Here is a 27992-nt window from a genome sequence, read left to right on the forward strand (position 1 = left end):
ACTTAACTTTAAAGCACAATAATACAAATATACGCTGACCTGTTCAAAACATTCATTGATAATAAAGCATCATTTTCATACTTTTAACAAAAATTTAAATAACAGCTCTAACCATTGTTCACCCATTCAACCAAGTTTTTGGCCGCAGAATTCCTGCAATACTGATGTAAATGATCTGCTCTCTTGTCCTATTAAAAAACATAATATAAAATTCTTGTTCGTACACAAAAACACAGACCTCTCTTGATAAAAAAAAACAAAAAACATAATAAACATTAGGCAATAAGTTATTCCCTTGGAAGTCACTGACTTCTGGCAACAAAAAGGCACTTTTGAAGAGAATTTTGAAGCAGAAAGTTCTGCTTGTCTGTCTCTTTGGCATCAGTGGTGTTAGATTGATTATCATGGCCAGGACATATTTGCATAAGTATCCTCATTGCATAATTTGCTTCTGTGCAAAAAGCGAATAACAGTTTTTCTTACACATTATGGCTTGATTGAAATGGCAGGTTTTGGTTAAACATACTTGGTGGATTGGTCCTTATCAGAGAGGTCTCATATAGAAACATTGTACTGTGTTTTATGACAGACAAGACCAGGAGCAGGGACTTGGTAGGTTTCAAATGGATGTGTGCGCTATACTGATCAAGTGCAAATAATGATCCAAATATAATCACCATATATCATATATATATATATATATATATATATATATATATATATATAATATATAATTAATATTTACCTGCATTTCCGTATAGAAAGCAATTCAAATTGAACAAAGTGACCACTCAAGTGACCAATATAAAAAGGTAAGGATGTTGGAACAGTGGATGGCACAGTGCTGGGGCCTCATTTATACAACAGTGCGTAGAATCCATACTAAAAGTGTGCACAAAAGCCTAAAATGACACGCGTATCAAAATAACCTATCCTGCATGCTCGCCTCCACACAATTTCCCTTTATAAATCACAATCAACTTGAAACTTTGTGCACTTTGACAGGCTTCATGCTCTCCCCAAAACACCCCCACAATTAACCAGAAATGCTCAATGCAAATCCCTCATGGATGCTGTTACACATTGTTCCTGTGGAGAATGGAGGGCAGGGTTGCAAACAGAACAAAGTTTAAAAAGCTGATGCCTGCAGCAGCTGTTAATGCAACAACATTAAAACATGATCAGACATAGGTGGGAGTCGAAGATGCTCACCTCTTGGACTTTGATAAGCATTTATAGGCAATAAATATGTATGTAGCTTATGAAATGACATTATTAAGTATCTCTAAGGTCTAACATGTAGATGTTCCTCTGATTGTCACAGCTGACGATGTCTTTGTTTGATGTTATCTTGGATTTCTAAAACCAGTGATGATAATTAATCTGCCAGCTTTGTTAAGATGGTTGAGGTGAAAAGGACTGAGTATATTTACACTTAAAATCTGGGAAAGGCAGAAGCCAGACTTCCCTGAATCCTACTTCATGCCACATTTGGCATCATATTTGCATATCAGTAGCTGCGGTGGCTCAACAGCAGACCACAAGTGTCAGTAGCTCTAATTTGGCCCTGTGCCCTGGACTGAGGAATGTGAAAGGTGATTATGTACAATGATGCAGCTCAAATTCGATTTCTACTATCTGGCTTCAATTCACCACTTCATCATCTGCGCTGCTCATTTCCTTAGTCTCTCCAAAACATTCACACACACATGGATAAGTTTACGTACAGGTGTGCACATTCCTCTGTCAAGTATGTTGTTATCAACATTTGTGTGCAAAGTGGTGTACACCTCTTTCACGTCAGGTTTTGTGTGTACGCAACAGTTATAAATGAGGCCCCTGGTCTTTAGAACCTACTGCACTTTCTTCTCTTTTTACAGTACCATGTAGAGATTTCTCTCAACGGAACTGAATAAGCAGGAGGATTTGGGTGAATTTGAACGTTTGACTTCAACACTGAAATCGTTGTGAAAGGATAAGATTTACAATCAGGGATCGAGGGAATCGTGTCTCTAAAGCTTTGACTCTGTGTTGAAATACACCGATTCAGCCATCTGACATGCTTTCTTCCACTGGGCTGGGGCTGAAGTCCAAGCTGCCCTCGGTAGAGCCATAAGACTGATGAGGTGTAGATTCCTGTGTGGTGCTCACAGGTGATTTGGGATTGAGCACTCTGGGAAGGTAGACCTGTAATTATACAACACAAAAGAGAGGGATGAGTACTGGAAACAAAAGGCTCCTTGGGGTGTTTCTCAATATTCATTTTGTGAGTTCTTTTATCCTCCATGACGTGTTTGATGCAATATTGTATGCCATGGCCAGAGCATGACTTTGATAAGAAAGAATACATAAGATTAGGCAATAAAAGGCTAAAGCTCCTGAAAATTTATTAGGAAAACTTGGATGCGTCAGATATGAACTTGGCCTGTTAAGACAGACTGGAAATGTACAAAGTTCAATGCACGAGCAGTGTCAGAACTTATTGTTCAGAAAATAGTGATGTAGTACCTACTTTGTTAATGAATAACATAACAAAAGTATGACAAGTAGCCTTACTTCACATAGAGAAAATGTAGGGTAAGTGTGCCTGATCTTTGTTCATACTGTGAGTGGACTTTGTTAGTTCCTACAGTACCTTGGTGTTTTCCTCCGCCTCATTTGCTGCATCCTCGTCCTCCTCTTTCACCTACAAAAGAATACAAACAACTTCAGGTTTCAGTGTGAGGGATGGAAAAGTGAAAAAAGTCACCGCTCATCCGTAGGCAGGATTCTTCTGTGAGGTGCTGGAGCTGAACTTAGACACTCGACAAACAAAACCAGCAGTCGCACACTCAACGCTGTGCATATATCAATTTATTTCTGCAAGCTTTCGGTCTGTGACCTTCTTCAGTGTGAGGGATGGAAAAGGGTGTCTGACATATGTCATCGCAAGCAAACACTCACCTCGTAGTTGTGTGGACTGAGGTATTTGAAATGGCCGAAGCAGGTGACACTGATGCAGATTAAGATGGTGATGCACAGAACCACCAAGGTGAACAGAGATATGGGGCTCAAGAAACCTGAAACACCACACAGACACACACACAGTTTAAATAGTGAAATGGAATTTTCTTTTATGTATCTTGCATAGGCAAATGGCCACATGTGATTACACTGTCATCGTGAACTTTTTGTTCTTAATTCACTTCAGCTGGATGTTATAAAACAATTTTTCAGTTACAGGCTTTACTGAAATTGTGTGCATGAACATATATGATCATATATCACAGGTTACACCCAGAAATGCACATGCTGTCTGCCTGCACAGAAATCTATATAGTTTTTGCCTAGAGTGGCCTGTGTATTGACAGGTTTTTAACATCACTAGATATGACTAAGAGCTATGCACACTTTGCTAATGTTTTTCAGGTTACACAGATGATTGTACCTGTTCTGAGGACAGAAAAGAAGTAAATCCATATGATGCAGATGATGGGTGCAGCCAGAGCTTGATTGACAGCTCCCAGGTGGACCTGGCGTTCAATACGAGCAGGCAGGTAGGCAAAGTACAGGTTGTGTTTGTCCACAAGGTGCTTCAGCAGCATGTACAGGAGGCCTGGTGGTGTCAGACACAAACAATGCAGCCATTATAGACCACACCATGAAAGTGAATGGACATAATGTTGTATGTGTCTTAGTGTAAAGCGACATTGAGGTCTCTGGCAAAGTGTGATAGAGTGGAGTATTCAAGAGAAGGGCAAATAGATTTACTGATGATAAACCTCACATGAGGGAATGTGTGAGTGCAGTTCAACTGACTACTCACCAAAAGGCACAATCATAGGACACACGATGCTGTAAGCCATAATGACAGTGAACACACAGAGGGTCCAACCATACATGGCTCCATATTCAAATTCATAGGCCTGATTCTGTGAAGACAGGTTGAGTGAGTCATACATGTTAAAATAAAGCTGAGGGGAAATTGACAAACAAAATATTCTATTGTTGTTGTTAAACCTGAGTTTACAGGAAACCACAACAGCATAAATCTAATGAGTTAAATCAAAAGTGAAACAATGGGTCATTCTTTGGACAAAGCACTTACTATCTTTCTTTCTGTGACACATTGTTCAGCTGTGTCAGACCTATTTATACTCATCCTGAATAACCTGGAACACCTGATAAAAGATTTTACGTACATATCTGGTACGGTGAAGTAAACTGCATTAACACATTATTTTAAATGAATTATATTCAAAACTTATATTTTCTCCTTTTTCACTTAGATACAATGGCTTTGGCCCCTGATGTAGCATTGCTTTAATGGACAATACCATTACTAACCTGTTTGACATATTTCCTTTCAGCAGCAGAGCGTGCAAATGCCATACGAATGGTGTAAAGCAGTAACCCTGGCAACCTCAGCAACTCCATCCCAGAGCCCACCAGGCCTGCTGCGATCACATAGTTGACAAAAAATGCCCCTTGGTCAGGTAAAAACACACACCTGGTGTTAAGAAGGAAAGAAAAACAACAAATTAAATGACAAAAGCCAGATAAAGTTGATGTGAAGGGAAAACAAGGAAATATTATAGCTGCTGCGCAGCAATGGGTCGGGTCCGGGCTACTTTTGGGCATATTTAGGCAATTCTGAGCAACAAACAGGAGAAGAGGAAGACAGGACAGTTGACCTTATAATGTCTAATTTGCATAATTTGAGGATTGAACCCACAACCTCTAGAACCAAAGACCGTTGTCTATCGCACTGAGCTAATTGACAAGTGGCAGTGCAACAGTGGCTTCACAAATTGAGTAAGCCATTCACTGTCGCGCAGGCAGATTTGAAACCACAGTAAAAAGAAAAATCAGTTTTTGAGGTAAAATAATGATATGTATTTGTAAAACATCTACTGTGACTCTTAAGATGTTAGGAGCCTTCGCACATGGTCCAGTCCAAGCTATTTGGATTTTTAAACTTAGAGGCTTGCTGTGATGCCACCATCAGTACAACTGTCTTGTATTTCATGTTGAGGACATCTGACATTTTGATCTGTCATCATCATCACCACCCTTGCTGGGTCTCGAACTCACAATCTCTGACACCAAGAACCAGCTCCTAACTCGCTGAGCTAATTGGCTGGTAGTGAGACCTGCTGTGTAGCTTCTTTTATCCACTCAGGTGAGTCAGTGCCCGGGCAGCTGTTGTGATGAAATGGTCAAAATGTCATAAATTCAGTCATCTAAACAACAATCTGATAATACATAAATTGCATCTTGCCAGCATGGAAATGTTGGTGATTTGTTTTTAATGATAAGTGTTTTGCTTCATAAGAGAAAATCTGATGTTTAAAAATTCCAGTCTCACATTGACTGCAGTTGTTCCCATGAGAGCAGAATTCAAAATGTTCTCAAAAATTCAGTTTTTGAGATAAAATTCTGATATTTGCCAAACTTCATCAACCATGACTCCAGAATATTCTCATTTTTTTTCAGGAAGATTGAAAATGTATTTAGCAAGAATTTGATGGTATATGTTTACAGTAGTGTTTACAGTCAAACGTTTTCATGCACTGTAGGCTCAATTTTTGCTTAATCAAAAATCCGAGAAACAAGTTTTGTGGAGGACAGTCTGGAGATGCTCTGTAGCAAGTTTGGTGTCAATTGAGCAAAAATTGTGGGAGGAGATACATTTTAAAAGTTTTACAGTTATTGAAAAAAACAGAGTGATGGACTTCATAATTTGTAATAAGTTTAAGTGGACAAAAGTTTCAGCAGTATTGAGGCTACATTGTGGTGAAGTTTCAACACTGTAGCATCTACCGTTGGTTTGGTAGGAATTTTTAAAGTTTTTAAATTTAAACGCTTATTGTGCCCCCCCTAGGAGGGGGGGGCACATGTCCTTGGAGTTGAGTGAATCTGGCATGGGGTCGGATGTTTCTGTGAAGTTTGGTGAGTTTTCACCCATGGGAAGTATGACTTCCTTGGAAGAAGAAGAAAGAAAGAAAGAAAGAAAGAAGAAGAAGAAGAAGAAGAATTCCTAGGAATACAATAGGTTCCCGGCAGCTTAGCTGCCCGGACCCTAAAAATGAACCTAGCTACAAATCATAAAAACCAACAGGCCAAAACCTGCAACAACATTTTGTTTTCTTGTGTTTCCCACACATTTTTCTGACCATTTTCAGGTTCAACAAAAAAATAAAAGTAAAATATAAAACGTGATTCAAACCTCAATGCAACAAGAGAGTGAGACAGATGTATCCTCTGGTAATTCATCCATAAAAATGACACAACATTCAAATTTGTCTCTGATGTAGTCATACTTTACCTCTGCATACTCTGTTCTGCCCTACACATAAGTGTAGTATGCGTATGTAGTGTGATTTTATTAGAATTTAAAAAGCAGAAAAGAGGGAATACTTACTCAAATCTCAGCCTTCCACCTTCCAGAAACTCTTTATCAAACAGCCAGCGGAAGAACAATGCAATACTGAAAAAACAGAAACCATCCTTCCTCAGTCCAGTTATAATAAAATACAACAATTAGGCTGAGCTTAATACAAATATAAAAATACATATCTACAGAACAAAGCTAGGGAAGTTCACACCATAGTCCAATTTTGAGATTAGCTGATATTTAAACAAAAAAAAAACATCTAAAAAAACTAAACAAAAAAAACAGGAAATGTCATGTCAGCAACCATTTTCCTGTGAAATGTACTATCTTGTCACAACTGCTACTCAAATTTTATGCCTCATTTTGTAAGTGTGCAAGCTTTAGAAATGATTTTACATAAACTTGTGCTAAATATAATGCTATGCTATTATTATCTCTGCAAATACTAAATTAAGATGGGAAGCTGGTTACTGTGAAAATTACCTGGTGAGTCCGAGTGAGGGGAGGATAAGCACCATGAAGAGCAGAAAGAAGTAGAGCTTCCGCATCATGCTGAGCTGCTCACTGGACCTGAAACACAGAGGACACTGGATCAAAACATTTTCCTCAGCTAACAGGAACCATTCACTGCACTACACCTGTGTGTGTGTGTGATACCTGCTCCAGTGTGATTCTCCTATTGTAGAATAGTAGACAATGGTCGGCAGCAATGCGGAGAAGGCCCACAGCAGGAGAGTTGGGAAGAACTGGCTGATGATGGGGCTCTGAGGTGAAAAACAATACAAACTGTGGTTCTGTAGTTTTGGAAGCAAACCTGTGACAAATATGTGTCTGCATGTGTTAATTCTCACATTGAGATACTCGATGGGCTTAGTCACGTTGAACTTATCTATGGTGCTGATAATGATGGTGGGGGTTGTGAGAAAGGAGAGCAGGAAGAAAAGGAGGAAGTTGAGCATCACATAGCGCATGAACCAGGAAAAACCCCGCACTGAGAGATTGTCCCTGCAGCACAGAAAAAAAACACAAGCAAGAGATGGACAGTTACACAATTGACGAAATAATGCAAAATTGAGAAACCATAATTGTGAGCCTCATTCGTATTCCTCTTCTTTATCAAATAACTCAACCAACATGTTTAAAATGTTCATAAATATAGGTATTTTACTCAAGATTAAACAGTTTAAAGATGCCTACAGTACTATGTATGCCTAAGTGGTTTTCCACCAATTGATTGATACCTCATCAATATTTAATTTGATTGGTTGACATAGTCTCCCAGTGTCACAGTATTAACAAGTATGTATTCATGGCAATCATATGGCCATAATATGAAAAATGAGTGGTGTTCAATATCATGTAAAGTCCTCCACTATTATGCATAACATCAGAAATCCAATAGTTTCATTACAGTTTAATTGGAATCATTTATTTGTCATCAGGATTTTGTAGAGCAATAACACCACATGACTCCACCACAGATCACTGATTGATCAAATTTGATTATTGCGCATCCCTACTGACGGCAGAATCAAAAAGAGTCATATGATCTGCAAGGAGCACATTCTGTGTCAGACCTTACCAGTACATGTTTTTGGGATGGGGTGCAAAGTTGACCCTCCACTGGTTCACTTTCAGAGTGGCACTGTTGGACGATGGTTGGCGCTCATTCCCGCAGCAGCATCTTGTGCCGCCACAATCCAGTGCGTTGAAGTCTTTCATAATGCTGAGGTAAGTAAATGACAGTTGTTTGTGAAACACATTAACCAACAAAGAGTCATGTGATGACAGAGAACAGTGTCAGGTCACAGGACAATAATTGTGAGCTCACATTATACTGCTGCTCCCAGGCTGTGAAACAACTTATAATGGCAGAAAACAAAGGCACAGACTCTCTGCTAAACAATCACATCCTGTCATGTCAACAGTGTTACAGCATGTCGCTCCATTTTCAAAAACAAAACATAATTTGAAAAATGAAACAACTGGATTTGGATCAATGCCTCACTGATACAATAACAACTGGAACTATTTCACAAAGGTAGATCTAGTTGTATTGACTAGATTGTATTATCATGTCGCAGGTGTTTCATAAAGAAGCGCAGTTGTTACTGCTTTTTCTCCCACCTTTAAACATAGGAACAGACAAAAAGCTACTCACTACTTGGCCATAGCCTCATTCTGCAGGGTCACAAAGGCCATCCCCAGGGGGCGCTGTGGTACCAGATCCACCTGCTTCCTCACCTCTCCCAGCAGGTCTTTTTCTTTATTGGTGTAGTACTCTATGGCATCAACCTGAGGAAACACAGTCACACGCGGATTAAATATCTTATGAGGTCTTCCTAACTCTCTTGTTCCGTTATAAATAAATAGCACTGATAGAATCTTTTTATTTCATCTCAAGATGTACAACTTAATAACTTTAAATAAATACATACAGACATGATGCAAAAAACAGCTTTAGTCTGCTCCTTCTCACCTTCTTAGAGTTGGAGCAGCAACACAGGTGCCCACAGAAACGGGGGTCAATCAACTCACGCACTCCTGTTTTGTCATAGACCCGCTCGAAGTAGCGCAGGTTTTTCCCAGCACGAATCCTTAAGTCGAAAAATAAACACATACAACTTCTGAATTTGCTCTAGACACTTTTGTTTGAAGCCATTGTGTTTGATACAAAAGTGAGACTGAAACATATAGTAAAACAGGCCATACAGTTATAATAATGACCTCTAAAGGCCTCATTTAGGTGACAGTTCTCTGTGTGGGTTTGAAGCTGCACGCCACAGTTTCACTTGTACATGCTGGCTGGCTTGTACTCACTGGCACAGAGGCAAGAATCACATGATTTTACTTCTGATTTCTTACCTTTCCTTATCAAGGTGCATAAGCTTGGCCACGTCATAGCCCAGAGTCACAGCACAGACTCGACAGGTAGGATATGCCTCTCTATAAAAAGCAATGCTGGCAATCAGGACAGGTACAAGCAGGCACTATTTATAGGCATATGTGCATGCTTCCAAACTAAAAGGTAATTTTATACAAGACGGAAACAGTGAACAGGACTCACGTGAAATGCGTCATTACAGATTCTTTTGTGGCTGTTTTGGGAACTGAACAAACAAACAAGGTGTTTCTGGTCTACAGTGTGAAGGAGAAAGGGACGGATTAGTCGAGCACTCATTACAGGTCACTGGTTTACTATGCATTAATCAGGTGTGGCTTTCATACTAACTTCTCATGAAACCAATCAGACAAGTCCAACAAGTAGTAAACACTCTTGATGTTATGCATCAGTGACATTCAGACCTAGGGCTCTAGTTTCGTCGACCAGGTGAAGTCTGTGATCAGCGCAGCTTCGCCACGCCAACGGGGCTGGACCAGGTCCATTTCGCAAGATTCGTGGGCCGCGCAGTCAGACTTAGACCAGCGTAAACCCTCCCCTCGTCCCTCCCACCGGCGCAAACGGCGAAGAGGGAGGAGAGAGGGCGGGAGGAAGACAGGAGGAGGAGAGAAAGGCGTGGAGTGGGTTTGACACAGCTGAGTCAGATCTTCACCAATCAAATGAGCTCCTCTCTCCTCACCTTTAACTGCGCGGAGGGCGATGCGCGCTGCAAGTTTGTCATTTTATACTTGGACTGGACGGAGGAGACAGCGACGCCAGAGGCCGAACCTCTCCCCGGAGGAAACAGCTGTTTCCCCGGAGGTCCGAGCTCAGAGTGACCAATAATGAGTTTACTAATATACTTAACCAGGATTGATCTGATACACTGAGAACCCCTACGCAATCTAAGAAACAACAACTATAAACTAATAAAGAAACTCACATTTATTCAAACCCAGTGTATAAGATCAGAGGTGTAGGCTACACTAATCACAACATAAACACACACCATGTGGATGAAATCAGCAAGGACGCGCTCTCTCTCTCTCCCTCTCCCTCTCTCTCTCTCTCTCTCTCTCTCTCTCTGTCCGTCTCTTTTTTTCTCTTTTTTTTCTGTGATAGAGAGTATACTGTAGTAGGCTATATACTGACTATCTGATAGCGAGGCTGTTGTGGTGGACTAAGAGAGATAATGATTTGTGTTTTGTTTTTCATTACGGCTGCGTGATGCGGTCGCACGTGCTTATGAATTAATAAGTAAATAAATAAATAAAGCGATCATCACAAGGGCAGAGTGGTATCTCAACACGGCAGCGACATGCAGTCATCCACCCTCAGTCCTGCTTTTGGGACATCCACAGCTGCTTTTCAGTGCCAGTTCGTCCCTGCTGTGTTAATTCAGGTGGAGTTTCCTTTACGCGCCGACAGCCTTTGATCTCTGCTTTGATCTGACGTCAGATGTGACGGGACAATCTATATAGATATAAATTCACGTGTTGATTCCGTTAGTTGCATTAAATAGTGGTTATTGTGGATATTTATTGCATTGAAATGTGTCTGGAACTGTGGAGATCTGCCTGTGAGGTCTTGGTGACGTGTGTGCACTGCAGGTCAGTCAGCCAAACTTCCACTGCACCTGCTGCGCTCCGCGCTGCGCTGAGACTAGACCTGGTTGGAGGTGGCGAGCTTTCAGCGCAACTTCGGCGGGACATTTTCGGACGAAACTTCCACTGCACCAAGCAGAATCTGTGACGCCTCCCCCTGCTGCGCCGCCACGCCTATCTCAGCGCAGCGCGATCTACAAATCTCCCAATCTGACTTTGCGCTAGGCTGCGCTGGTCGAAACTTGCATTAGACCGGCTGCGCTACCTTGCGCCACCTGCGCTGCGCCAGCAAACTAGGGCCCCTAGTGTGATGATCACTACTACAATCCTGTAGTCTGATCCTACAGTAAGTAGTCAGAGACTCACCGTCTCTCTGCGTATGCCTTTCATCTGTGATGTGTGACGTCGCAGCAGGGCAACTGTCAGGCCCAGGTAGAGAACCGCAAACACTGTGTGCAGCCATAACAGGTTGTTTCTACGGGAAAGAATGACCGGAACAGAAAAAACATTTTGTCATGGCCTAACCACAAACCTCTTCTGTAATACAAACTTTTCCTTATATCCACAAGTTTCCGAACATCATCTATGGTCAAAACCGGAAGCCGGTTTTGCATTTCCGGTGGAATTGTACATTTACGTTTCCATGGGTTTCAGTCGTTGTCATAGTTGCGGTAAACGCATGGATCTAATAACGCTGGCTTTTAACACGGATGTCAATTTGTGTGATATCCATTGTTAAAAGCTGGTGTGATCCATGTGTTTTACATATTTTCATTGAAAAAAAAAATCGATGCATTTACTGCGACTACCGAAACCATGGAAACGTAAAACATAAAATTCCACCGGAAGAGCAAAACCGGCTTACGTTTTTGACGTTCGGAAAAAGGTGGATAGTATCGTTATAAATGCTTTGTTTTATATTCTTATAGTTACTCTTTTGGAAGATTCCCAATAGTTGTCCTTCCAAAATTCCTAGGATCAGTACCTGAAAAAATAAACAGCATATTTCAAAATGAAAATGTTGTAAGTAAGTGCAGACAAAACCATGAACACAAAAAACACAATTTTAAGCAAACTAAACCACGGTTCATTCAAAATCACCTACAGAAGAAATATGCAATTTAGAGAAAAGTCACTGATTATGAAGTGGACAGTGCAGCTCCTCAGTTTTGATTGCATGATTCACATCTGCAGCTATCTTTAAATACACAACTGACCTATAATCAGTATATAAAGAAGCCTTTTTAAAACACATAAGAAAACTGCAATTTTAGATATCTATCTATTATTATCGTACATTTGGACATGGTGGGCTGATGTTAGAGATAAAGCATGATGTCAAACCCACCCAGCAGGTCTCCAGTCAGGTTGACAGGCAGTATGACTGACAGTGAAGAGACGGTTATGACCAATAGCAAGACGATCAGATGACGCTGAAAGGACAGGTAGTGAACAGCATCCATGCCACATTTGGCTTTAATTTTTTCTTCACTGCAACAAAAACACACACATATACATACACACTGATTTGAAGACACTAACACATTGGATTGTGTGCACAGCATGATAACAAAAAAAATTGAGATGGTTGTGAAACAATGATCAGCGAACAACAGAGTTACTCACTCCATTCTGAGGATGTACGGCAGCCAGGAGCAGAATCCCTAAAGTGAAAGAAAGATATGTTGCACATTGAGATAAAAATATTTATACAGTGGGATATCATGTATTTTAGGATTTATATGTAAATTACTTTATCCTCAAAAATATTTTTCAATGCATACAAAAAATATACAGTACCACACATAGGTGACAATTGATTTTTTTTTGTAGTGTTAAATGTAGATTCAACAGTTTGTGTATAAATGTCACAATATACATACAGTGTATGTTTTTGATTGAAGTTATTTTAAATACATACATTTGTGGATTTACATTACTTGTATTCAAAGCAAGAAAACATTTGTGTATCAAAAATACATTTGTGAACCTTATTAATTTATATGTGGATTCTTTTACATTTATATTGAAAGACAAATATTTTTGTGGTGAGTCATTTACATGTAAATCCCCAAATACTTTTATGAATTCTTTCGTGTGTATTTATGTATTTTGAGACTAGGCTTACTCCATAAAGGTGTGGGTCAAATAATAGCTGAAGTGCATTCAAGTGAAAGAATCTTCAAATAGCAGTGCTGACATACATTAGTCATTTATGCTTCATGAATACTGATTTTGATGCTGGAACTGACAACCTGAACCTGAAAACCTCTACTCATATGATTCATACCTGTTCATACTCTAAGTCATCTGCGCTAGACTTTATGGATGACATGCGTCCATAGCGACGGTGTGTTGACTCAGTAAACCTGAAACACAAAGTTCAGTGTCACGGGTGAAATCAAACTTGCAGGAAGATCACCTGGATAATTCACATGACCATTACACTTGTGTAACAATTCAGTGTATCTGCAGCACCTAGCCCGAGCCTTTTATCATGCCACCATGGCTGGAAAACAGTATTGTCAGGTTGTTAACTGACCCTTCATTGTCTGCAACCAGTGCTAGACGCCCATAGTCCCAAAACTTCCTCCTGATAATAGAGAAGAGGATCAGCAACACCTGTGGATGGCAGGAAAAGACATTATAGATCACTATTACCAAGTGGAAAGAACTTTCTTTGGCTATTCTAATCTATTTATTTATTTCTACTTCTATTTTGAACTATAAATAAGATGTTAAATATTGCACTTGAAAACAAAACAGCACAGATAACTGGAGTCACAAGACTTCAACTACATTACAGTAATCTGATCAGAAGCAAACAGACAGACAAATACCAGGAAGACAGAGAAGTCGAGCAGTAGCACAACTGGAACGCCTCCAAAGTTTTCTGCGTTGAGTACGTTGCTCTGTGTGGGACTGTAGCAGGTAGTGTTGTCCGGGAAACCAGGAGTGGTGCCATTTGAGATCAGCCACCACAGGGAAGACATCACTGGAGAGGGACCAGCAGCTCGTCTGCACTGAAAGTAGTGCATACGGTGATATAGAAAAGTAGAGCTAATAACGCTTCATTCAACAAAATCTTTTTCAGAGGGTTGATTATTTTAATGTTTTATAATATTGGTCATTTAAAAACTGACACACTAAAAGTAGCAGAGAAGCATGAAAGCAATAGAAAGCAATGCTACATCAGGGACCTGTGACCATGACCCAGCGCATGAGTTTTTTTCCCCACTGATTGACACCTTGGAATGATAATCTGCAACACTGCAGACTGTAACAGTTAAAGGTTCAGAAATGGCCGTTTGTCCTGTTTGTCGCGCCTCCTTCTACGTGTTTCCACGAGTTTACCCAAATAAGGAAAACGAATTTGATTGGTCGTTATCGAGCGGGCGGGATATTCAATGTTTGGGGCAAGACCGAGCTCGGTGTGTGTGTCAGACGTTTGATTGACGGATGACGGATCCAATATCAGTGGCTGATGAATTGTGAGCAACGTGACGCATAATTTGTGCGCCTGCATTATCCAATGCGAAAAAAAAACGACCCCACTTTCATCCCGGACTTACTCGAAAATAGATTTTTGCACAAAGTTTGGGCTACATCGTCTGATAGATGAGTTATTACACTTATTTTATGACCCAGAGTGGAATCAAATTCATTTTTCTTTTCTGTACACCTTTAAGTTACAATTAGCCTACCTTTTTTTTTTATCATTATCAAGAATCAAGTACTTTTGTTAAGTATTAAAAACCTGAATTGTTCCTGAACTCACAATGGCATTTGCAAATTGCCTGCTTTGACTAACAGTTTAAAAAACCTTAGGACAGTGAATTTATGAGAAAATATAGGAGAAAAGCATCATTCATTCATTCATTTTCTATACCGCTTATCCTGCACTAGGGTCACGGGTAAGCTGGAGCCTATCTCAGCTGACTTCGGGCGAGAGCCGGGGTACAAAAAAGCATCAAATTCTCATATTTCACATCCTGCAACCTGTAGATATTTCAGCATTTTCCTTGTGGAATTCCTCAATTAATCTATGATCAAAATAATCCATTAACTGATCAATCAGCTGATCATTTCAGCTCCCTGACTCATTAGGGATACAATAGGCAGCAGCTTTTCATCATATCTGTGAAGCAGCTTTTTAACTTAGGTGTTACTGTCTTGCGTACAGTAACTATGAATTTATCCCTGCCACTAGACATTTTTCATATTGTGCAGATATAGACAATAGCAACTCTTTCCAACATTATGTAGGCCTAACACATCCTGTTACTCATTAGCATAACAAAACGGCAAGGAGGAAGTGAGAAAAGTCTTTGGTTGCAGTGAAAGTTTCCGTGCTGGTTCTGGACAGTATCCAGGTGTTTTTCTTGTAAACAGTTAGGCTACATTGCAGAAATAACATTACCGCCTAATTAAACTAATTGCATTCAAAATATTAAGGAAGTAGACTTCTGGAGACTGTTCCAAGCAACATTTTCAGTACTTACAGTAATACACGGTAGGCCTAAGTCTTTGCACTGTATTACATAACTGTATCATGAAACGAAAGTACTCAAGTAAAGTACAGTTACATGAAAGTATTAGCCTACTTCATTGCAGTGCATGCGTAATAGTTAAAGTCCTCCATTGATCGGGCTATAGGCTCCTTGTGTACACTGTATTGTACCTATAGAAAGACATAACGTCATGTTTTCTTAAACTGGACTCTGGATCTGGGGGTTTCTCATGCTTCCAGACAGTGTGACTGGGACTGACGCAATGATAAAAACGACAGTTAGTGGCTGAGTGTTTCAGTAGCGCCCGTGTCCAATCCCACTCGTCACAACTCGTTAACGGAGCCCTCGCGCCCCACCTTTCCTGAAATAGATGGACCGAGCCCAGGAAGTCACGAGATCGCAGTAATACGTTGATGTATGATATGACTGCCGACTTCTGTCTGCTAACCCTCACATTTAACTTATAAAAACAGAGAGCATGCTGATAATTGATGATTTCTGTCCTTGGAGCGACTGCAGGTATTTCTGTCAGAGTGACACCTCTCCCCCTAACAGCTGTTAGTTATTCTAGGCTGAACACAGTAGTCACTATCAAGTAGCTACTGTTTTAATGTTTAACTCACCAAGCTTAAAGTTAAATAAAAGCCTACAAAGTCGAACTGAATAGACAAGGTAAAGCACGTACGTCAAAACTAGGCTACACTTAAATTACCACACTTACGGAGAACTTTTGCTAATGCTAATGAGTTTTGCAACAGCTACATCGGAAGGATATGCCAACGTCAACATCCGCGAACACAACTAGATTAACTTGATAAACTCGCATTGCCAGGCAGTTTACGTAGGTATGTGACACTGACACAGAAACAGTCCTACCTGAATGTATGTCTGCTACTCTCTCAGGAAGGAGCTTGCTTTTTACAGTAAATACCAATAATAAACCCCGTCTTCGATCCCGTCCCCTTTATGTTCCGCGTATGCGCAGACGCTCTCGTGCTCAGGGTTCCTGACAGCTCTCGAGACACAGCAGCAGAGCACGAGCCTCCTCTGCTCCGTTATTCTTGCATATCTGTCCACGTGGAAAACAATGAGGAATAAGGAGGAAATACATGGCCTAAATAATATTAAGAGAGTGAAACGAAACCTCCAGCACTTCAACTTTCAGACAGGGCAGCAAAAAAAGTTTGTGTTTTGTTTTGGGGGTTAATTTTGAAAACTGACTTCACTGCAATAGTTCGACATCAGTTAGTACTACGTAGTAGGCTAAAAAAAAGAAAAAGACTAATGAACAACACCTGTACAGAGCCAAAGTGAAACTCCCAGGTTCTGTCTACAAAAGTAGGACAACCTCATTTGAAACCATGCTGACATGATACCGCTTATAGTGGAACTAAATCAATGTATGCAATACAGTAGTAGCCTACTAAGGATGGAAACATTGTAGGAAAAACTCACAGAGTAATTGTCCTATAGAAAAAAGGCTGAAATATATTAATATTCCTGATTGTTCCTTTAAATGCTTAATTTTTAATTAGTAATAACTAGCCTATTGCATGTTTACTTTCTGGATCAGCTAGGTGTTGTGAAGGCATCAGGTTGCATCAACACATGGTCCAGATGTTTTTGCATTTCCATGCTAACTTTAGTAGAAATATCGCATTACTACAATTACTACAATTGTTATTCACAATAGTTTAAAAAAACAGAAAGTATCTGCCAATTCTTCTTAACTTATCAAAAAGTAAAAGCATGTGGCCTAAAAATGAATAACTAAGTGTAATTCTCATGTTTTACCAGAAGTGGAAGCTCATATTGTCACATTGTAATCACATAGTGAACATTAAAAAGACATAACATAAATGTATATGAGAGAGAAAAATCAATAAGATGCGATATACAGTACAAATACATGTCATTAACATTTCACAGGGACAACATTTCACTCTGACATCATATGATAGATTGGAAAAACCCAGGAACAGGCTTGGCAAGGAAATAGATTATTTTTAACAAATGACTTTCTCTTGAACAGAGAGCTTCTTTTTTTCCTTTATCTTTTCAAAGTTTTACGCTCAGTTCTCCAGTAGGAAACAGTTGCTATATTCTGAGATGCTGTATGCTGTAAATCTCATGCAGGAACTAACAGGAATTAATTAATTAATTAATTAATTAATCAAATATGCCTTTATATCAGAGTGGGCTGACAAGTGAAAGGCAAATGACAGCATGGTCTGCCTTTTAACCAAATACATGAGCAAAGCATGATGAAGTGATTCTCTGCTACAAAGACACAAAACTGGTCATAACTCTAAACATTGTGCTTGTTGAACACCTCAAACTGCTCATCCCTTGTTAATGGTGAAGCAAGGTGGTCAGAAAGAAGGAGCAGCCCTTGCAACTAAATACCTTTACATACTGTTCCAAGATAAACAAGAAAATACTTTTAGGCTCAATCTATTCAACAGCACCCAAAAAAAAAAAAATTGTCAAAAGTGTGTCAACGTATTTTAATCTTTAAAGTGTTGGTGACATCCCGTAAACACAGCATCAGGAAGAAGACCAATACCTCCTACATTCCACATGCATTCCTTCACCACATGTCATGTCTGAAGTTAAGAAGTTGATAAGTGGCTTCTCAAACTCTTCTGCAGACACACCTGAGAGAGACACACAATACAGCTGATATTTAAGAAGAGATTTTGGAAATCTTAGATAATTTTAAGAAGATTTGAACTGACAAAGAACAAAGGAAGGAGATGAAACATTTCCTTGGATTCAGCCTCTTTTCCTTAGTTTTACTTAACCATGTTTTTAGGGCGACATGTTATGATTCTGCCACAGCTCCAGGTGACATTATCATTGGGGGATTGTTTCCCATACATGAAAGTGTGAATGTCACCACAAGAGAGAATGGCACTGAAAGCCGGATGTGTAACAGGTAGGTTTTTAACCCTGCTTTATGCTTACTGAGCAGTAATTGTTTGAAGTTATGTGTTTTAGATATGTATTATCTGTGACTGTATCTGACAGGTTCAGTACAGCCCGGCTGGTCCAGTCTCTGATTATGGTGCAGGCGGTGGAGGAGGTCAATAAGAGGAAAGAGTTGGGAAATCTCACCCTGGGATATTGGATAATGGACTCCTGCTCTGATGTTACCACTGCCCTGATGAACAGCCTGGTCTTCATGAAGAGAAGCAGTAAGTTATTTTGTGTAATATAATGATTTTATTTATTATTAATATGACCACCATTAATTTAGCCTTGGAGTTGATTGGACATGTGTCATGCTGGTACGATGTAATGAAAAAGGCAGAAGACTGAGATAATGAAGACAGGGTGGTTTTAAAATGAAAACTAAAATTAATGAATTTAATACAAAACAGTAAATGTGATGGGGCTGTCAGCAATGGCAATTGCCAGCGATTTTGGATGAATTCAAAAGAATTGCATATAACATAATATACTATTATAATTTATAATTTACCTGGATGTTACAGAGCCAACCCCCCCACCTGTGTTAGCTGTCATCGGTGATTACTACTCGGAGATATCCATAGCGGTTACCAGGCAACTTCACCTGGAGTACATCCCAGAGGTATGACTGAGTTCACAGATGTAAAGCTGCTAAAATTGCTTCAGTTCAGGATTTTACAGGAATAGTTTAACAGTTTGGGGAAATACACTTATTCACTTTCTTGTCAAGATGTAGATGAGAACTTCAACTACAGAGTGCATTTCTTGAAGAAAATGTTTGTGAATGCAGAATGCGATTGCTGAAGCTGAAATAGCTAAAAAAAATCAGAAGCTGTAGCTAAAAAGTAGAACTGGGCTAAAAGCAGTAGAAATAAGAGGCAGAAGAGAATGTTGAAAATCCTGCATGTTCAAGTGTAACAGTTGAAGGGTTGGAAAAGTTGAAGTCTGCCAGAATACATTGGAAACATTACATTCTAACATAGCTGAAGCATTAGTTGAAGAAAATTAAAACTTGTAAAGAAGGGGGGTGATTTACATGAAATTATTTTTGAATGCATACAAGATGTGTTATATTGCCAGGGTATTAACTGTATTGATATTACTGATGTTATAATCCAATTTCCACAGATAAGTTATGGTGCAACCTCCGGTATCCTGAGTGATAAAGGACGTTTTCCAAGCTTTATGAGGACGGTCCCCGAGGACGATCACCAAGCGCAAGCCATCGTTCGTATTCTACAAAAACACAACTGGAACTGGGTCGGTGTAGTGACAACTGATAGTGACTACGGCCGTTACATAGTTCAACGCTTTCAGAAGCACGCGACTGACAAGAACATCTGTTTTGCCTACACCTCTATTATTCCGGATGATCTGGGTCACAAAAGGCTCAGCGAAAGCATCAGCGCTGCAGTCAAAAGCATCACTGAAAGTGCAAACGTCACAGCCATCGTGTCCTTCGCCAGACCCCACCACATGATGTACATCTTTGATGAGCTCGTCAAGGTTCCCCAAGGCAGAGGCAAAGTTTGGGTGGCCAGTGACATTTGGTCGGAATCGGCTAGTGTATTGAGAAACCGTACCCTGAATGACATAGGAACAATATTTGGGACAACTCTGAAGTCTGGAAACACAACCAAGATGCAGCAGTATCTGAGAAATCTTGACGTAAACCCAGAGCACCACAAGAACAACACATTCTTGTATCAATTTCTAAAGGAAAAACAAAAAGTGGTTTCACCATACACCAGCAACAATGCCACAGCCACTGAAATATTAATAAAGAAAATATATCCATATGCTGCGCTCAGCGTTGAGTTGGCAGTTAGAGCTGTTGCTCAGGCTGTTGCAGACCTCTGCACCAACCGGGACTGCAAGACCACAGAGAGATTAGATCCTGTGGAGGTAAATATACACACATATACAAACAGATATACATGATGATTACTAAGACTAAATCTGAAATAAAGTGGCATATAAAGCTTCAAAGTCATGAAAATTAAATTTACCATCAAACTCACTGTTTGAACGTTCCACTTTCAGCTTCGAGGAGCCTTAAGAAATGCAACCTTCCACTTGGATGGTCAAAACTACTCACTAGACAGCAGTGGGGACCTCAACACAGGATATGATGTCATCCTGTGGAGACAGAATACAACATTCGTGGATGTGCACCACGTTGTAGCTCAGTATGATATAGACACTGAGAGCCTGAGATTCATCTCAGAGGAAACGTACCAAGATGTCATGAATGTCACGGTAAGGACTTGTTTCCTCTTTTGAGTTGTTTGACTCTCCACATTTATTTAACACTGTTTTACTCCTTCTGTACCCTCATTGTCTACAGTCCAGGTCCATCATCATCCCAGAGTTAAACACCTTCTTTACTTAAATACTGCTTAAAGGGATACGGCAACATTTTTTCACTCCCGAGTCCATGACAAGCAGATAGACACCATCCTTTCGACTGTGCGTGCAGTAACAAGGGAGATACGGGCAGAGCTGGTGCACCGCTGATTAGCTTTGCTCAAACGCTGGAAGTGCATAGGTAGTGTTAGCCAGCCTCCTACCCGAGCCGAAATCAGCAGTCAGAAGCTGATTTAATTTTAGCCATAAACTCTGTAAATATATAATTTCAAACATTTTTAGGCGAGAGAGTAGCCGTTTAGATCAGCAGTGTGTCGTTAATTTGTCTAAATACCAGCTGTTTACAATTTTGTTCGGACGAATTTGGCGCTACTCAAGCTAGCCGTCATGACCAACGCACTTCCGGTTACTTTCACAAAATAAAACACCTGTTGCCCTTTACATACAGAAAACCATGTTGATAGAATCTGTACTTTTACTTTGAAATAGGAAGCTAACCTACCATCGATGTAGCTAGCTTGAACCAAAATAAACCGTCTTTGCTTGAACCCTCCGTTTTGACCGATCTCGTCCCGTTACCGGCATTTGACCGCTCAAGATGCCGTACCGGAGAGTTCTGTCAGCTCTGTGACGAAGATCGGCCCGCCGATTTCCGTTTAGAGTTCCAGCGTTTGAGCTAAACTAATCAGCGGTGCGCCAGCTCTGCCCGTATCTACCTTGTTACTGCACGTACAGTCGAAAGGATGGTGTCTATCTGCTTGTCATGGACTCGGGAGTGAGGCAATACACACACAAAAAAATGTTGGCGTATCCCTTTAAGTAGCTTCTAGCCTAGTTCCCTGTCATGTTCTTGCAACTTCTCAATGTGCTCATATTAATGTACCTTAATGAAGATACTTTCTGTTGCCAGGGAAATGTGATCTCCAGGTGCTCGACCACCTGTTCCCAAGGCTACAGAAAGCAGTCGGCTCACGGCCAGCCGACTTGTTGCTATGAGTGCTACGCCTGTCCCGCAGACCACTTTTCCAACAGCAGCGGTGTGTATCAGACAAAACAGACATCAGTAACTCTGTAGGACAACATGCTGGTACTAAATGGCCTGTCACCTTGTAAACTATAGGGAATAACATATGTCATGTCTAACTGCTGGAAAATTATTGTGGGCATGTGCTCTGTGTTTGCAGATTCCACCGAGTGTCATGAGTGCAACATCAAAACGCATTACTCCCCCAGGGGGAGTAACAAGTGTCTCCGCAAGACCGACGTCTTCCTGCGTTGGAAAGATGTGTATCACCACGTGCTGCAGGCGTTTACTATTCTTGGGGCGCTGCTCACCATTGTTGTTGGGATCATCTTCCTTGCACGCTGGAATACCCCCGTTGTGCGTGCAGGTGTGGGCCCCATCTGCATCCTCCTCCTCGTCTCTCTCTTGTGCACATTTGTGAGTGTGATTATATTTGGTGGTAGACCCAACCACATTCAGTGCATAGCAAGGCAGGGACTGTTTGCCCTGAGCTTCACCCTGTGCGTTTCCTGCATCCTGGTCAAGTCCTTAAAGATAATCTTGGCCTTTGAGTTTGACCCCAGTGTTAAGAGAGTCCTGAAGAAGCTCTACAAACCTTACATCATCATTGCAGCGTGCATGGCGGGCCAAGTGCTGATCTGTGCCCTGTGGTTTTCACTCAAGCCTCCAAAGCCTATTGCGTTGCCGCTGAACCAGAGAGAGGAGCTCCTGCTCACCTGCAGCGAGGAGCCATTCCCTGCATTTGGAGCCATGCTAGGCTATATTGGTTTGTTAGCTCTCATCTGCTTTGGAGTTGCTTTCAAGGGAAGAAACCTGCCTCAAAGTTACAATGATGCAAAGTTCATCACCTTTGCTATGCTGATCTACTTCATCTGCTGGGTCATTTTTGGCCCAGTTTATGTTAATGTCTCAGGCCGCTACCGTCAAGCAGTGCAGATGGTCGTCATCCTCATCTCTGCCTACGGCATCCTGTTCTGTCAGTTTGCTGTAAAATGTTACATCATTCTGTTCAAACAGGAAGCAAATACAGTAGATGCATTCCGCCAGGATGTTAGGAACTACACCATGAATGAAGTCGAAGGCGGGGCCGGAAAATGGGCCTCATCTCCAATCAGCTCTGGAGGGATCCAAAACACTACTTCAGATTTGGAGTCATCAGTGTCAAGTTCAGGGCAAAGCACTGACCAGATGAACACCAAGAACTCTGCTCTGTTAATCCAGCCTTTCTCAGGCTCAATCCACCCTTTCTCAGCCTCAAACCCACGGCTCTTTACACTGAAGCAAGACAACAGTAAGAAGCTTAGGAGATACTTTAGCTTGCAAGAATGATGATTGAATGATCCCAATAGTATTAAAGGGACAGTTCAGCTTTTTTGAAGTGGGGTTGTATGAGCTACAAATGTCCATCAAGTACACTAGATGCAGTAGAGAGGTCTCTGCTCCCCCCAAATGAGAAACACCAGCGCATCATGCTGCAACAAGACACAGGCAGTAGGTACACTGTTGTCAGTAAAGGATGAAAACGTAATTTCGCCGCCTACGAGAAGTCCTGTTTCAAAATAATACACCAGTTCATTTAACCCAAAGGCCAAGAAGGCAGCAAACAAGATACAGGGGAGGTTGTACCATGGGGATCCTGAGGGAAGTGAGAGACACTGTTGACAAGCCTACTTTTGTAACTTAAATAATTACTAAAAAGGTCTATTGATTCTACGGCTAAATAAATCATCTCCAAATACCACAACTATTTTATTCAAACTCAGATTATACTTATAATTACCGAGATTGCCAAAGCTATGATTCAGAGGATGAATGGGAAAAAAGAGAGAAGAGAGTGATTGTGTTTTTCTGATGTACTTCTCCTGTCAAAGCAGCAACAATCAATACTCTACCCTTAAATGACTGCATCTAAATTATTGTGGTCTGTATTCTCAGTTTTTTTTATACACCTATTTATTATATACCTATTTAAGCGTGATTGATGGTTCTGAATAAAGAATATCTTTCTAGGATTTGTGATTGTTTCCTCCTTTGAAAAAAAAACTTTTATGTAAGTAAAGAAATCTCATCTTCAAGTCTGATGATGATTAATGACAGTCTTTCTGACACAAGTGTTTTCTATTGTCTCATACCACACCTTGTGGCTATGGAAAATGTGACGACAGAAGCAACTGCTTATCTGTCATTCTTTATCTTCAAAAGAAGTTTCCTGATTGATTCTACTGAACAGATACAGATCTTGCTCTTCTTGAGTAATGACGGAAGCATTTATATATTTTCTCTTCCTTGTGTGGAGAACATATAGGAGCAGTGGCATGTTGACAGTGCTATTAAAAGGCCAAATATGAAGGATGCACTGAAACGGGTTATGTCACAACTCACACAGAGCTTTTGGAAAAACAACTTTGAGCAAGTCTCATCATTATTGGAATTGGTTTCAAATTTGTCAAAACATTTTTTTTTTAATTAAAGGAAAGTCTGAAGCCACCACAGACCCCAGATCCTCCTCCTGTTGCTGTGCAGATCCTCCTCCACCCTCAGGAGTCTGGAACAACTGTCACTAATAGAAGCCAGGGCAGATCAGTGTGTCTGCTGCACTTTCAACCCACGTTGAGCAGCTATATAATATGCTCTTTGTGACTTTGCTCATGTCATCTGATCAGGGATTGGTCAACGCTGTGCTCGACTGAGATTTGAACAAGAAGTAGCATAACATGAGACATAGCGGAGAGAATCTGGATTGTTCCACTTTGAGACATCACAGTGGACGTGTTGTCGTGGTTTGTAGCACGGAGCATTGATAACCAACGTCACGGCCCGATCTGATGTGCCAGTGGTCAAATTAACAAATCCAATGCAATTAGTCATTCAATTTACTATGAGATTCTGTGCTCTCTCTCTCTCTCTCTCTCTCTCTCTCTCTCTCTCTCTCTCTCTCTCTCTCTCTCTCTCTCTCTCTCTCTCTCTCTTCTCTGGTTTTCCATTATGGGATTTTCTGTTTATCTGTTGTGGTCTTGACTGTTCATTTCTGCTTCCCATGTCTTGCTGTGTGTTTGTGTGTGTATCTGTGTGAATGTGTACACACAGTGATGTCCGTGTTGTCAGTGTGTATATGCCAACATCAATCTACTGTGTGTGTGTGTATGTGTGTCTGCGTGTGTGTGTGGTGAGTGTTCATGCCTCACTGTGGGACGCGTTGATTAGCGCTCAGTGCGGCTCAGCTCCCAGCTGTCCTTGCGGCTGGCCACTGATTGAAACCAATCAGGCTTGCGATGGCCCCATCGCAGTGACCCCTCACCCCTCCCACCCCCGGCCTAATCACCTGCTGATTGGCCCACGCAGGGCCCCCTCCCGTTGGCACGGAAGGTTAATTTGACCGGCGGATGAAGGCTCCAGGAGGGAATAGGAACGTGCGCTGGGTGATATTGCATGGATATAGCCCACCTGTCAATCACAGCCACTTAAAGGAGAGTAGCTAGGGGAAACACTGACAACCAGGCAAGAAGACAGAGAGAGAAATGGGATGGGAACATTCAGTTTACCTTCGGAAACAGCTTCATTTTGTAACATAAAAAAAAAAAATCCCCACTGAAGGTTCACTTACTGCCATTTCCTGGTGCATCAGTCTAACTGAGCAAACTCAATAAAACACAAAAATACAGTAGGCTGCTATAGGAGTTGGGTGATGTAAAAATGTTGAGAAAAGGTTTAATGTCACTGGAGGGAAAGATTAAGATGATCAGTCTCTTGGTCGGACTGATCTGTCAGGAATGAACATTCACCTTGTTTTTGTTTATGTCCTTACCTTCACTTTACTCCTCAAATTCAACAGTTTTTAGATGCAAATAACAATTATTTAAAAATTGTTTAAAAAATGTATTTGCAGAAAATACATCTTGCCCTGCTATTACTGCTTTAATCTGTCATTTCATTGCAGTTTCTATATTGTGTAAAAAGTGTAGCCTAATTTAATTATGATTTATCAAAAACTCTCTGATCCTCAGTCAAACATGTGGCTGCTACCAAATCAAAAATATACAACAGGACAGCACTGACTTTTCATGTCTTTTTATATACAGTAGTGTAGTTCATGAATATTGCAGTATAGTGTTTTATCCAGAGGGTGGCAGTGTTGTATACTTTGTTAAAAGTTCGAGCCTGTACAATAAAAGGTCTATTAATAGTCCTGTGCTTTATGATGTATACTCTATTTTGATGCTTTAATATTTTAGGTTTATGCACACCCAGGGCCGTTGCTAGGAATTCTGGCCCCCTGAAAGAATACCAAAGTGGGCCCCTGACTTTTCCACTTTTTTTCTTAGACTACGTATGTATTATCATTTTTTATTTAGCCTACTTTGTTTTGCTAATGCAGCATTACTATAAGTATCAGTCAGGGTCTTATGCAGAATAATTCAGTTTTCAAAGATTAGACTACTGGGTTTTTTTGTGGGCCCTACTGGGCGCTGGGCCCCTAGAGTTATCATCACCTTTCTCCCCTATACAGCGGCCCTGTGCACACCACACACCACACACCGCACGCACGCACACACACACACACACACACACACACACAGTTAGAGCGGGTAAAACTAACAGTTAAACCACAAATCTGAAAGTTTTTTCGTTCAGTTGTGTGTGGTCATTTTGGAGGCTGCAGTTCGGGATGCGGTTGAATTGGTACTGTCTAATACTGACGGGTGTTTCTGTTATTTAGCAATGGGTTGAACAGATTATTAGAAACACCTCAGAGCAAAACAACATCATTTGTCAAGGGTCACATTTATCAATACAAGTTTACACAGTTGATGTTGATGAGACTCAAGAAGTCTGGTGAGTGGTCCTTGAGTTATGAATGTTTTTTTTTTTCCAACTCCTCATAGGAACATTATTCATATATCAATTTTACCGTATACTCTACAATATATTACAGTTTAGTTCTAAACATGTGTTTGTGTCAATCAGTGTAAGATAAATCCTGTCTCCATTGATAATTTGACAACGATACACCCCTCCCCCACACTGGTTTAACTCTTCCTTACTATGTCAGTCCACAGTTTTCACCTTATCCCAGTGCACTGGTCTGCATGTGTGTGTGTGTGTGTTTGTGTGTGTGTAGTTTGTGGCAGGTTCTTCTCCCTCCTAGTCTCTGGTGGGCAGAATAATGTTGCCAGATTACCATATCATTACCATATCATTTCCATGTCATTATCGCACTGCTGCCTGCAATATGTCTGTCTGCGTGTGTGCACGCGTGTGTGCTCGTGTCTGAACTCGCATCAGATCTTCAACTGTTTCTCTTTCTGTTGCTCACACACACATGTTCGCACACACACACACACACACACACACACACACACACACACACACACACACACACACACACACACACACACACACACACACACACACACACACACACACACACACAATCCCCTGTAGGAATACACACATCCCTCTGACATGCTCCCTCTGTTTTTCACTGTCAGACTCTATCTCTCTATCTCTGTCCCACATCCATGTAAGCACATCATAATTCTCAATAATCTGCCATTCATAATCCTTGTTTGCTTATTTGTTTGTGTTAATCTAAATGCCAATTAGAATTAGCCTGTTAATGGAAAGGCCACAATGCTGTATTTTATAGGTGGACCTGTTCAGTTGACTTTTCTCTTTTGGTGACCCGACTGTGCACCTCTACCTATCATAACAGAGTTATAATGGTTTGTTGATTAGTCAGTGGATAGAGTATAAGTAACTTTTTCCAATAATAACTAAGTAATTTTAGTCACGTTTTAAGCAAAAATGTATCGGTTGGGTTTTCAGATGTGGTTTTCTTTGTTTTCTTTCAATGTAAATTAATTGTTGGTTGAGCAAAAGGTGCAATTTAAGGACAGAAAATTAGTTTATTTTTATTTATTGACATTTTATGGGGAAAAAAATGTATGTTGCTATTACTGGCCAAATGGATAGAATCTGGCCACCTTTTCAATCCAGCCTGCATGAACATCTAATATTAGATCTCACTTTTAAATCAAATTAACTTAATGCTCATGACCATTAGGTCCTTAAAAATTGGTTCTGCGTTAAAAGAATAGTGATTTACTGATGAGCCAGCACATGCTCTGTCCTTATCTTGTCTATCTGTCCACAGACCGGAACAAATGTAAAATTCAATTGAACCAGACACCCTGCATCCCTTCTTTCCTCAAAGTCATCAGTTATGGAGGTGCTGGAGCGCTGGACTCACTGCTGC

General features: G+C 40.6%; 2 protein-coding genes across 3 annotated transcripts; one reads left to right on the plus strand and one right to left on the minus strand.

Annotated features, from left to right (window-relative positions):
• Positions 1–738: 738 nt before the first annotated feature.
• Positions 739–16362, minus strand: tmem63a (transmembrane protein 63A). Of its 2 annotated transcripts, none has more exons than XM_084001116.1 (23): positions 16249–16362; positions 13702–13884; positions 13404–13483; positions 13152–13230; positions 12488–12525; positions 12210–12352; positions 11795–11846; positions 11228–11336; positions 9444–9514; positions 9242–9322; positions 8856–8973; positions 8538–8671; positions 7959–8102; positions 7228–7381; positions 7034–7140; positions 6860–6946; positions 6404–6469; positions 4327–4489; positions 3806–3911; positions 3428–3595; positions 2944–3059; positions 2636–2686; positions 739–2187 (listed from the first exon to the last, which is right to left on the minus strand). In XM_084001116.1, exons 2-23 carry the CDS (start codon positions 13852–13854, stop codon positions 2047–2049), a joined length of 2361 nt encoding a protein of 786 aa, XP_083857242.1. In that variant the 5' UTR covers positions 13855–13884; positions 16249–16362; the 3' UTR covers positions 739–2046. The 2 variants fall into 2 exon arrangements, with proteins under 2 accessions (XP_083857242.1, XP_083857243.1); XM_084001117.1 differs by having other exon boundaries at positions 13702–13879; positions 16249–16348.
• A 1850-nt stretch (positions 16363–18212) lies between these two features.
• LOC311007548 (G-protein coupled receptor family C group 6 member A-like) lies at positions 18213–23065 on the plus strand (the record flags this gene model as incomplete). Its single annotated transcript, XM_084000785.1, has 7 exons — positions 18213–18310; positions 18403–18569; positions 18870–18967; positions 19474–20250; positions 20389–20604; positions 21623–21749; positions 21897–23065. Exons 1-7 carry the CDS (start codon positions 18300–18302, stop codon positions 23063–23065), a joined length of 2565 nt encoding a protein of 854 aa, XP_083856911.1. The 5' UTR covers positions 18213–18299.
• Between the last annotated feature and the right edge of the window lie 4927 nt (positions 23066–27992).

Source organism: Trachurus trachurus (genome assembly GCF_905171665.1).
Source record: "Trachurus trachurus genome assembly, chromosome: 24".
Classification (NCBI taxonomy): domain Eukaryota; kingdom Metazoa; phylum Chordata; class Actinopteri; order Carangiformes; family Carangidae; genus Trachurus; species Trachurus trachurus.

Excerpts from the sequence above, each read along its gene's own strand:
- tmem63a (XM_084001116.1), bottom strand. The coding sequence starts at position 13,854 with ATGTCTTCCCTGTGGTGGCTGATCTCAAATGGCACCACTCCTGGTTTC. Across the intron at positions 9,515-11,227 it reads AAGGCATACGCAGAGAGACG|ACCAGAAACACCTTGTTTGT; the intron begins GTGAGTCTCTGA and ends TTCACACTGTAG. Across the intron at positions 3,912-4,326 it reads AAAGGAAATATGTCAAACAG|AATCAGGCCTATGAATTTGA; the intron begins GTTAGTAATGGT and ends CTGTCTTCACAG.